The sequence below is a fragment of the Peromyscus eremicus genome, chromosome 6, assembly GCF_949786415.1.
Source record: "Peromyscus eremicus chromosome 6, PerEre_H2_v1, whole genome shotgun sequence".
Taxonomy (NCBI): Eukaryota; Metazoa; Chordata; class Mammalia; order Rodentia; family Cricetidae; genus Peromyscus; species Peromyscus eremicus.
The window spans coordinates 17,216,458-17,228,009 of NC_081421.1; the positions used below are offsets into that span (position 1 = coordinate 17,216,458).

The 11,552-nt window shown below is 42.9% G+C and overlaps 1 protein-coding gene across 1 annotated transcript; it reads left to right on the forward strand.

Annotated features, from left to right (window-relative positions):
* Positions 1 to 3,852: 3,852 nt before the first annotated feature.
* On the forward strand, positions 3,853 to 5,913 carry LOC131912827 (protein SPT2 homolog). The gene has a single exon (XM_059265079.1). It carries the CDS (start codon positions 3,853 to 3,855, stop codon positions 5,911 to 5,913), a length of 2,061 nt encoding a protein of 686 aa, XP_059121062.1.
* The last annotated feature ends 5,639 nt before the right edge of the window (positions 5,914 to 11,552 follow it).

Here is an 11,552-nt window from a genome sequence, read left to right on the forward strand (position 1 = left end):
AGGGGAGAATAAAAGAATTTAAATCCTTTAGTGTTCATATGTCTCATATTATAGACCCAGATGGAAAAGGTGGTCAAATCTTCTTAAGTTGCATTTTTAATCTAAAGACACTGAGCCAGTAGCTAAGACATTTTCCTGCAAGGAAAACTTGAGGAATAGATTATTTTAACTAAAGAATCTTTCACACACTGAAGTTATAATCCAGCCTGGGCACATTTTACTCCAAAATATACAAAGGGAATCAGTTACTTACTTTGTGTGTCTGGAATAATCTGACTAAAAAACCAAAAATGAAACAAAACAAAACAAAAAAACAACTAAAAAAAAAAAAAAGAAAACAACCCACAAAGTGAACAACAACAAAAACAACAACCCTCCAAAACTGACAAAGAGTACAGGGAGTGAACTGACAGGCCACTCTCACTCATAGATTCAGATGCCAGCCACATCCTTAGACAAAATCATTAAACCAAATTCAACAACATATTTTTAAAATATCGTGATGTGGTCAGAATTTTCCCTGACTGCAGGTCAAAGGGAAGAGCCATCAATTCAAAAAGAAAGGCCTTTGATGAACTTTAGAATGCAATCAAGGCATTGGGGACTTGTAAATTAAAGGCATGCTGTTGATAAAGGGTATTTGAGGGGAAAATGTACTAAATGTAACACCAAATTGTGAGATACTGAAAACAACCACAAAGCTACTTAGAATTAAAAAAAAATGAGTATTTTAACGTTGTTCTATACTCTTAGTACAATAGATGAAACCCAGGGCCTTGTGCATGCTAAGAGATATCCCTAACCCAAGAACTACAATGTGTAGAGGATGAAAGGAGGTAAGAAAAGTACTGGGGTTGGACAGTGATTTGGGGGCATGCATTAGGAAAAATCTAGGAATCCACAGATAATCATTTCAAGATTGCCGGATACTGCATGGAGTGGAGATGCACACATGCCTGCCCAGGAGCCTCCAGCTGAGGAGCTATTGACAGCTGATGACTTCTGGGAAAGGGAGAGTTGGTTTTCTTTTTTCTCTCTTCTCTTCTCTTCTCTTCTCTTCTCTTCTCTTCTCTTCTCTTCTCTTCTCTTCTCTTCTCTTCTCTTCTCATTTTGTCTCTTCTTTTCTCTTCAGTTCTTGTCTCTTCACATCACTTCTAGTCTCCTCTCTCTCTCTCTCTCTCTCTCTCTCTCTCTCTCTCTCTCTCTCTCTCTCTCTCTCTCAGACATGGTCTCACTATGTAGCTCTGGCTGTCCTGGAACTCTCTACGTGCACCAAACTTGTCTGGAACTGACAAGATCCACATGCCTCTACCTCCCAAGTGCTGGGATAAAAGGTGTGTACCACCATACTGGGTGAATTAGTGTTTTTTTTTTTTTTAAGGATGTGATACCTGTTGGTGGCCCTCCAACGATGGCTATACATCATGTGTCTATGGGCAATATACAGGTGACGAAAATCAGAGTCTGTGGGTTAAAAAATAAAGGACACAAAATTGGGAGGTGGTGGGGTGTGGGAGGTTGATCTGAGAAGTTATGGGGAGGAGTGGGGGTGAACATGATCAAAACACATTGCATGTATGTATGTATGAAATCTCAAAGTATTAATAAAATACCATATAAAAGATAGCTGGATATAAAATCCTGTAAGAAATAAATTGTTCTTGGGGCCTGGGAGATGGCTCAGTTGGCAAAGAACTTGATTTATAAGTTGAGAACCTGAGTTGCCATCTCCAAGACCCTCCTAAAAAGTTGAGTGTGGTGTATGTAACACAAATCTTAAAGGATCTTACTAATAAAAACAAACCCAGAGCCAGGTGGAGTGAACGCTGGAAGATCAGAGAAACAGAACAAGCCACAGCCACCTCACCTTGCCAATTCCTCAGCTGATCCTGTTTCCTCAGACTGGAAGCCTCTGAGTCCTCATCCAAATGGATCTCAGCTGAACTGCTGCTCAAAGCCTAATAGCTTAACCAGACTCTAGTTTCTGGTTCTCATGCCTTATATACCTTTCTGCTTCCTGCCATCACTTCCTGGGATTAAAGGCATGTGTCACCATGCCTGGCTGTTTCCAGTGTGGCTTTGAACTCACAGAGATCCAGATGGATCTCTGCCTTTGGAATGCTAGGATTAAAGGTGTGTGTGTGTGTGTGTGTGTGTGTGTGTGTGTGTGTGTGTGACCATTTTTTGGCCTCTGTATCTAGTGGCTGTTCAGTTCTCTGACTCCAGATAAGTTTATTAGGGTGCACAATATATTGGGGAACACATTATCACCATGGTTTTGGGGGCCTGGGAGGTAGCTCAGTTGGCAAAGAACTTGGTATATAAGCTTGAGAACCTGAGTTGACATCTCCAACACCCTTCTAAAAAGTTGAGTGTGATGTATGCTCATAGAACCGCAGAACCAGACAGGTAGAGACAGTTAGGACTTGCTGGTCAATTACTCTAGCTAAATTGGGAAGTACTAGGTTCACTGAGAGACTCTCTCAAAAATAAATAAATAAATTAATTAAAAATAAGGTGGAGAAAGACTGAGGAAGAATTTGATGTAAACACCTAGTCTCCACATGTACACGTACATATACATGGAGAAAATAAAATAGGTAACAAATTGATTCCCTATGAACCAAAAGCAAGCATTTATCAAACGGAGTTAAAATGTCCTTAGTGACATTGTGAAAATACCAGACACCTGGAAACATCTTAACAAACTTGAAGATCTGTATAGAAAATTATAGAATTATGGTACATAAAAAGATCTAAAATATCACAATAAAACGAGGCATTAATATTCAAGGATTAAAAGAGATAACTTTGTAGTAGTTTGCTTTTATTATTTTAAAAATTTGCCAAGCAGTGGTGGCAAACAAAATAAATCCTAGCACTTGGGAGGCAGAGATACATCTGGATCTCTGTGAGTTCAAATCCACCCTGGATTACATGAGATTGTGTAGATGTAATTCTAAACGGTCTTATTAAATAAGAAACACAGAGCCAAATAAAAGAGTTAGAAGCCCAGAGATTGAGCAGTAGCCAAGAGCTAAGATCACCTTATCTTACCACTCGCTGCTGTCCTTCCCCTGAGAGAGAGACCTTTTTCCTGTGTCATGTCTTTTTATTGCCTTTCTGTTCTGCCTTCTCATTGGCTGTAAACCCAACAACATGACTTCCTTGTCACTGCCTGTCTATACAGACCTCCAGGTCTCTGTGGTTGGTAGTGAGATTAAAGGCATGTGTCATCATGCTGGCTGTGTCCTTGAACACACAGAGATTCTGCCTGTCATGTGATCAGATTAAGGGCGTGTGCTACCACTGCCAGACTTCTGCTTAATGGCTTGCTCTTAGTACTGATCCCCAGGCAACTTTATTAACATGTAAGTAAAATCACATTTCAGCACAAATAAAATATCACCATGAGATTGACTCAGTCTAAGAGAGAAACAGATCCAGGCAGTGGTGGCACACACCTTTAATCCCAGCACTTGAGATATCATGTGTTTGCTTGGGAAAGACACACCCCTTTAATCCCAGGGAGTGACTGCAGGGCAGAGAAAGGTATATAAGGCGTGAGGACCAGGAACTAAGCAGTTCATCTGAGAACTCAGAGGTTGGATGAGAACTCCAGAGGCTTCCAGTCCAAGGAAACAGAGTCAGCTGAGGAATTGGCGAGGTGAGGTGGCTCTGGATGGTTCTGTCTCTCTGATCTTTCACGGTTCACCCCAATACCTGGTTCTGGATTTGTTTTTATAATAAGACTTTTTAAGATTTGTGCTACATCTGGCGCGTGTAGAGGGGCGGTGCGAAAGGAGCCACTAAAGCAAGCCAGTCAGCTGAGCTAACGCAGAGGTAAGACTCATGTCCGCCACGGACCGTCCCGAGTCCCAGACACAGCCGGGCTTTTCTCTGCGGCCAGACACGGACTTCAGGGAGATCCTCTTGATCGCTTCCAAAGGACAAGGTGTCAACCATGTACCGAAAAGGTATAGTTTGGCAGTGGGGCCTCCCAGGAAAGACCCCAAAGTTAAAGGTGTCCAGCCGGCAGCTGTGCAGGCTTTCCTTAGGAGGAAAGAAGAGGAGCTGAGACGGAAAGCCTTACGGGAGAAAAGGAGGAGAGAAGAGCTAGTGAAAAAGCGAATTGAGCTCAAACATGACAAGAGAGCAAGAGCTATGGCCAACAGGACAAAGGACAACTTTCACGGTTACGATGGGATTCCTATTGAGGAAAAGTCCAAGAGGAGGCGGGCAGTGGAAAGCCGCCTGAACCAGGGAACTGACCAAGAGTATGAGATGGAGGAGTTCCTAGACTACAGTCAAGCTGAGTTGGAGCCCCCCAAAGCTGAAAGCAAACCAAAGGCCCCCGTTAAAAGTGCCCCTCGACCCATGAGCTTCACTGAGTTAATGAGGTTAGCTGAGAAGAAGCAGTTTGAACGCGACCTTGAGGTCGGGAAGAAAGCAGAGCAGCGGCCCCTGACTGCTGAGGAACTTAGGGAGCGAGAGTTTCTGGAAAGGAAGCACAGGAAACAGAAACCCGAAACAGATGCCGAACTACCTCCGCCTGTGGCCAAAAGGGCACTGTCTCATAAAGACATCACGTTCACAAAACCCAGCAAGGGTTCTGCGGACAGGCAGCTTTCTTCCAAAGGATTGCCCTTTCCTCCTGCCGAGAAGAAATCCAGACCCAGCACAGCCAATGAAAGACAAGTAGCTTTGTCTTCATCCAGATCCACGCCGCCTGGAGAGAGGACCAAGGCAGGATCCGGCAGCCGTTCCCAACCCTGGCTTCGGGAAGGTCCCAACAGACCTGTCTTCAATGGGGCTGGAAAGCCGCACCCCAGCACCTGGTCACCAAGTGTCCCAAAGACTTCTGCTAGTGGGACTCAGAAATCTGCTTCTGAGCACGAAGCCAAAAATCCTCTTCCCTCTCGTCCCAGCCTTTCCAAGCCTGGGCCCACAGTTCTCTCACACAACAAAGCTCAGAGTCCAAGTATCGGACAGCCAGGCAGCAGCTCCGGCTCAGCTCCTGGGCGACCTAGCCCAGGGACAGCTCGGCCTACAGTTAGTTCTGGCGCTATGCCCAGGCTTCAGAATGGCAGCTCCAGCTCAGGACTTGAGCAGTCAGTCAGTGGGATCAGAAAGCCGGCCAGCAATGCACATCCCTCCGGACGAACAGTCAATGGCACAAATGGGCCTGGACGACCTGCAGGCAGCTCAACTGGCCCTGGGCGACCCCTCAGTGGCTCTAGTGTTTCTGGGAGACCTGTGAGCAGTTCTGGAGGTCCTGGGAGGCCTGCCAACAGTCCCCATGACATTCGACGACCGACGAGCAGCTCAGGCTCCTCTGGGCTGTCAGTCATTGGCCCTGGGAGGTCCATAAGTGGTTCCATTCCAACTGGACGAACTGTCCGTTCAGGTCCTGGAAGACCAGTGGGCAGCTTAGGACCTGGACGAACAGTTACTAGCCCAGGCCTCCCCACAAAACCCAAGTGCACGGTTGTCTCAGAAACAATGTCTTCGAAGAATATTGTTAGTCGGTCAAGCAGTGGACAGATAAATGGAATGAAGCCTCTCCTGTCTGGCTGCAGACTTGCCCAAGGTCCTCGAAGGCTCCCCTTCCCTACTGGCTACAAAAGGCCTCGAGAGTATGAAGAAGAAGAAGATGATGATGAATATGACTCGGAAATGGATGATTTCATCGAAGATGGAGGAGAACCTCAGGAGGAAATATCCAAGCACATTCGGGATATCTTTGGCTATGACCGAACAAAGTATAAAGATGAAAGTGACTACGCCTTGCGTTACATGGAGAGCAGCTGGGAGGAGCAGCAGAAGGAGGAAGCCAGGAGCATAAGACTAGGTATGCAAGAGGACTTAGAAGAAATGAGACGGCAAAAGGCCAAGAAGCAGAAGTACCATTAGCTGCTGAATTTGTGAATTCTGGGATACTGCTGCAAGGATTTCCTGCCTTCAGACTGAACAAGCCCCTCTTCAGTTTAGATTTACACATGGGCACTCAGGAGGAAGGAATGAAGGAAAGCATGCTGTCATTTGCAGGCTATCATTTGAGTATACCATGTTTCCAAACAGTCCAGGTTGGAATCTGTAACACAGATGATACATGCTTGCCATGTGCTCTGATGAAGTTAACCATTCACAGGTGACAGCTTGGATCCTGATGAGCTATGCACACTCATGGGTCACTCACCAGTCAGCTGGTCTTTATTGTTCCTTTGCTACTTTAAAAGGTGAAAAAAGATGGATGTGTGAGTAGGGTACTACCTGGATCCCCATCAGACTTGTCCTTATGAAGGGCCTAGCCCTTCTGTGAATGGTGCCAGCAATAAAGTGACCTGTCCCAGTCTGTTTGAATTGAAAACCCAGGAAAGACTGGACTTCATAGTTATTACGTGGACATCATCCTTGTGACTTAGACATACAAAATAAAATTATATTGTATTCAGCGTTATTTATGGATTGGATGCTAAGCATTCTTAATTTTTATGATTGGGTAATAAAATTTTTCTAAGTTAAAATACAAATTTTACTAGAACAAGAAATATTCTTTTCTAGTTTTCCTTTTAGGCTTCCTGTCACATTGACTATGGTGGTATTTTATTTGTACTGAAATGTGATTTTAATTGTATGTTAATAAATAAAGTTGCCCAGGGGTCAGAGCTATTAGCAAGCCATAGGAATGCTGGGCATTGGTGGTGCACACCTTTAATCCCAGCACTTGGTAGGCAGAGCTATGTAGATCTCTGTGTGTTCAAGGATACAGCCAGCATTGGAGACACATGCTCCAATGTGTGTCTGGAGGTCTGTACAGACAGGTTGTGACGAGGCAGTCACGTGGTTAGTTTTACAACCAATGAGAAGGCAGAAAAGACACTTTATATAAAGACAAACAGACAGGAAGTAGGTCTCTTTTTCGGAGAGGTCTCCTGGCTGAAGAGGCTAGCTGCAGCAGGCTGGTAAGGCTCTCTAGCTCTGATGTCTTGGCTTTCTTCTTTGCATTGGTTCTGTGTTTCTTATTTAATAAGATGGTTGGTTACATCTACATACCTTAGTATGAAGTAGATGAGGACCCTTACTATTATGTTGATTGTTTTGTTTTTGTCTTTGTTTTTTTTAAATTCCTTTTATTAAAGAAATATGGTTATTAAAAAAAGAGAACATGGATATGATAAGATGAAAAGGGGGATCATTGAATCTACCATTAAAATGGAACTACTTGTTTTAAATAAGATAAGTAATGAAAATTTTTATCTGAATTTGTAGGATGATAATGGACTAGACACTGTTAATGTAATTCTTGACTATATATATTGTATATACTTATTGGACATAGTTTTTCTTGTATTCATTTTAAGCTTTTTAAAATTTTAGACAAAAAGGGGTGATATTGTGGTGAAATGTGGTGATACTGTGTTCCCCAATATATTGTGTACCCTAATAAACTTATCTGGGGGAGAGAACAGAACAGCCACTAGATACAGAGGCCAGAAAATGGTGGCACACACACCTTTAATCCTAGCATTCCAAAGGCAGAGATCCATCTGGATCTCTGAGTTCAAAGCCACACTGGAAACAGCCAGGCATGTCTTTAATCCCAGGAAGTGATGGCAGGAAGCAGAAAGGTATATAAGGCGTGAAGACCAGGAACTAGAGCCTGTTAAGCTTTTAGGCTTTTAGTAGCAGTTCAGCTGAGATCCATTTGGATGAGGACTCAGAGGCTTCCAGTCTGAGGAAACGGGAACAGCTGAGCAATTGGCAAGGTGAGGTGGCTGTAGCTTGTTCTGCTTCTCTGATCGTCCAGCATTCATCCAATAACTGAGACCGGGTTTGTTTTTTTATTAATAAGACCTTCTAACAACTTGTGCTACATCTGGTGCCCAACTTGTTGGGTACAAATTCTGGAATAAACTCCTTGCCTGTGGCCTTGTGGGCCCCAGCTCAGACCCGAGATATACGTTGCTGGTTGTGGTGGCACACTGGTTGGATTTACTGAAGGAGGCAGAGGCAGGAGGATCCCGAGTTTGAGGCCAGTCTAGGAGGCTTGCTAAGGAGAAGCTGCGGCCAGGGCCGAGCCACAAAGGTGGCAGTGGGACCTTGGAGGCAGCCCCTGCTCCTCCAAGTTACTGGCTCCTTCTCATCCTGTTGGTGACTGGGGTGATGCTGCTACCTGGGGACTGCTGCTTGTTCAGAGAACAATTGCCAGGACCATCGTGTTACAAGAAAGCATTGGCAAAGGTCAGTTTGGAAAAGTTTGGCAAGACAAATTGTGGGGAGAAATTGCTGTGAAGATTTTCTCTTCTAGGGAAGAATGTTCATGGTTTTGAGAAACAGACATTTATCAGACTGTGATTGTTCCAAACCATAGAGGACACACACACACACACACAGAGAAACGTCTGCAGGGAACCTTGACCATGCTTAAGAGACTCTTTGAGATCTTCAAAAGGATGACAGGACCCCACAAAGATGATTCCACATGGACTACGGTAAAGCCATTAAGCTGAATAACCCCATGGAAAGATCAACTTTGGACTACAAACTGCTCTGGACGACTTTGAGATGGCTAGCTAAGATGATCCAGATTCATAGACTACTCAAAAAGACTTTGAGACAAGCCCTGCACTTTCCCATTATGTAGATACTGGACAAATGATACTACTAACTCTCTCAGGACCACCAAATTTTCTTTTCAGGATTCCCTAAAGATGTCTTTGCACACAGAAAGCAGGAAGTAATTGTAAGAAAATGCCACCCACATTCCCAAGAGGTGGGGTGGATGTTTTTTGGTCTTTCAATGGCTTATATATAATTGTTATTGTTTAAGATGGTTGGTTACAAGTTGTTATTATTGGTTAGAAAAAAAGCTAAACAAAGGAGATTAGATACAGGGTTCTAGTTAAAAAAAGAAAAAGAAAAAAGAAAATATAGATAAGAGGTAGATCATTGAATCTACTCTGAAAAAAGAGAGAAATAATTGGATAAACGTGTAGATGATTGAATCTACTCTGAAAAGAAAAAAGGGAAGATATAGAAATAATAAGCTAAAAGGTAGATTTTTTTAAAAAGGGAAGATATAGAAATGATAATATAAAAGGTAGACTTTTTTAAAAAGGGAAGATATAGAAATGATAATATAAAAGGTAGACTTTTTTAAAAAAAGATATATAGAAATGATAAAATAGAGGGTAGATTATTGAATCTACGCTGAAAAGAAAAAAATAAGACAGGATATAGATATTATAAGATAAAAAAGGAGATTTATTGAATCTACTTTTAAAGAGGAACTACTTGTTTTAAATAGGATAAGTAATGAAAATTTTTATCTGAATTTGTCAAATGATAATGGACTGGACATTCTTAATGTATATATTGTAGTTTTTTGTCTGAACCTGTCAAAGGTTAATGGACTAGACATTGTTAATGTAAGTCTTGACTGTATATATTGTATATACTTATTGGATATAGTTTTTCTTGTATTAGTTTTAAGCTTTTTTAAATTTTAGACAAAAAAGGGGAAATGTGGTGATATTGTGTCCCCCAATATATTGTGCACCCTAGTAAACTTATCTGGGGTCAGAGAACAGAACAGCCGCTAGATAGACATAGAGGCCAGGCAGTGGTGGCACTCACACCTTTAATCCCAACACTTGAGATGTCCTGTCTTTGCTTGGGAAAGACACACACCTTTAATCCCAGGGAGTGACGGCAGGGCAGAGAAAGGTATATAAGGCATGAGGACCAGGAACTAAGCTGGTTCAGCTCAGATCCGTTTGAATGAGGACTCAGAGGCTTCCAGTCTGAGGAAACAGAATCAGCTGAGGAAATGGTGAGGTCAGGTTGGCTGTGGCTAGTTCTGTCTTTCTGATCTTTCAGAGTTCACCCCAATATCTGGCTCTGGGTTTGTTTTTATAAATAAGACCTTTCAAGATTCCTGCTACATTGCTCTCTGAGTCTTAACTGCAGATGCAATATGTCTGTCTGTCCTTGAGCCTCTTCCCTGTGGTGGTATTGTGTTCTCCAAAATATTATGCACCTTCATAAACTTATCTGGGGTCAGAGAACAGGACAGCCACAATATTAAACATAGAGGATAGGCAGTGGTAGCACACACCTTTAATCCCAGCATTCCAGAGGCAGAAATCCCTCTGGATCTCTGTGAGTTCAAGGACACATTGGAAACAGCCAGGCATGGTGACACAAGCCTTTAATTCCAAGAAGTGAGCCTTTAATCCCAGGGAGTGATGGCAAAAACAGAAAGAGATTTGAGGCGTTGAGACCAGAAACTAGAAGCATTTGGCTGGTTAAGCATTTGGCTGGTTAACCTTTTAGGCTTTTGAGCTACAGTTCAGCTGAGATCCATTTGGGTGAGGACTCAGAGGCTTCCAGTCTGAGGAAACAGGATCAGCTGAGGAACTGGCAATGTGAGGTAGCTGTGGCTTGTTCTGCTTCTCTGATCTTCCAGCTTTTACCCCAATAACTGGCCTCAGGTTTCATTTTATTAATAAGAACTTTTAAGATTCCTGCTACACTTCCCTCCAGGGATGGACTAGACCCTAGAAATGTCAGTCAAAATAAAACCTTTCCCCACTAAGTTGCTTTAATCAGAGTATTTCATCACAGCAAGAGGAAAATAAACTAAGACAGACAGATGTATAACATGCATGGATATTTGATTTTTGATAGCAATGAGCCGGTTAATTGTGAAAGGATTTATCTTTCATAGCCATAGTAAGATGACTTGTAATTAAGACTGAAAAAGTAGACTGTTGTATTACCTCACACCATGAAAATCAGCTACAGGACTGTGGCAGTCTGAAAGAGAAGTATCCTCTACGGGCTCATGTGTTGGATCATTTGGTCTCCATTGGTGGCAGAGTTTTGGGAGAGTATGGGTCTTTTAGAAGGTAGGAGCCATGCTGCAGGAAGTGTCGCTGTTGGCAGGCTTGGAGAGTGTGTAGCTTTGCTCTACTTCCTGTTTGTTTTCTCTGCTTCCTTTGGGGAGCTGACATGTGATCTCTGTTTCCTGCTCTGGCTGCTTGTTGCCATGCCAGCCCCACAATTATAGACTGCCCCGTGGAGCTGTACGCCAGGATAAACTCTCTTCCATACATTGCGCTTTGTATCACAGCACATTGCATTTTGTATCACATTGGTATTTTATCACAGCAACTGACAGGGACACCTGCAATCTCAACATCTAGAGGGATTTTTTTTTTTTTTTTTTTTTTTTGAGACAGGGTCTCTTGTTGCCTTGTTGCTCAGGTAGACTTGACTGGCTGCCCAGGAGATCCCAGGGCTTCTGTCTCCACAGGTCCTCATCACTTTGATGACAAGTGTGTCACCATGCATGCCTGGCTTTTTTTAAACAGGCTTGGGGGCTTGAATTCAGGTCCTCACGCTTGTAAGACAAACACTTTGTGTGTCTCCATGGCCATGGTTTTTATGTATTCTTTGAGAATTTCATACAATATATTTGTATCATACTCTTTCACCTCCTCCAACTTCTCCCTGATACTCCTCCACCTTCTAAACTCGTGTTCTTT

What these genes read in the sequence shown, in the direction of transcription:
- LOC131912827 (XM_059265079.1), top strand. Translation starts at nt 3,853, where the DNA reads ATGTCCGCCACGGACCGTCCCGAGTCCCAGACACAGCCGGGCTTTTCT.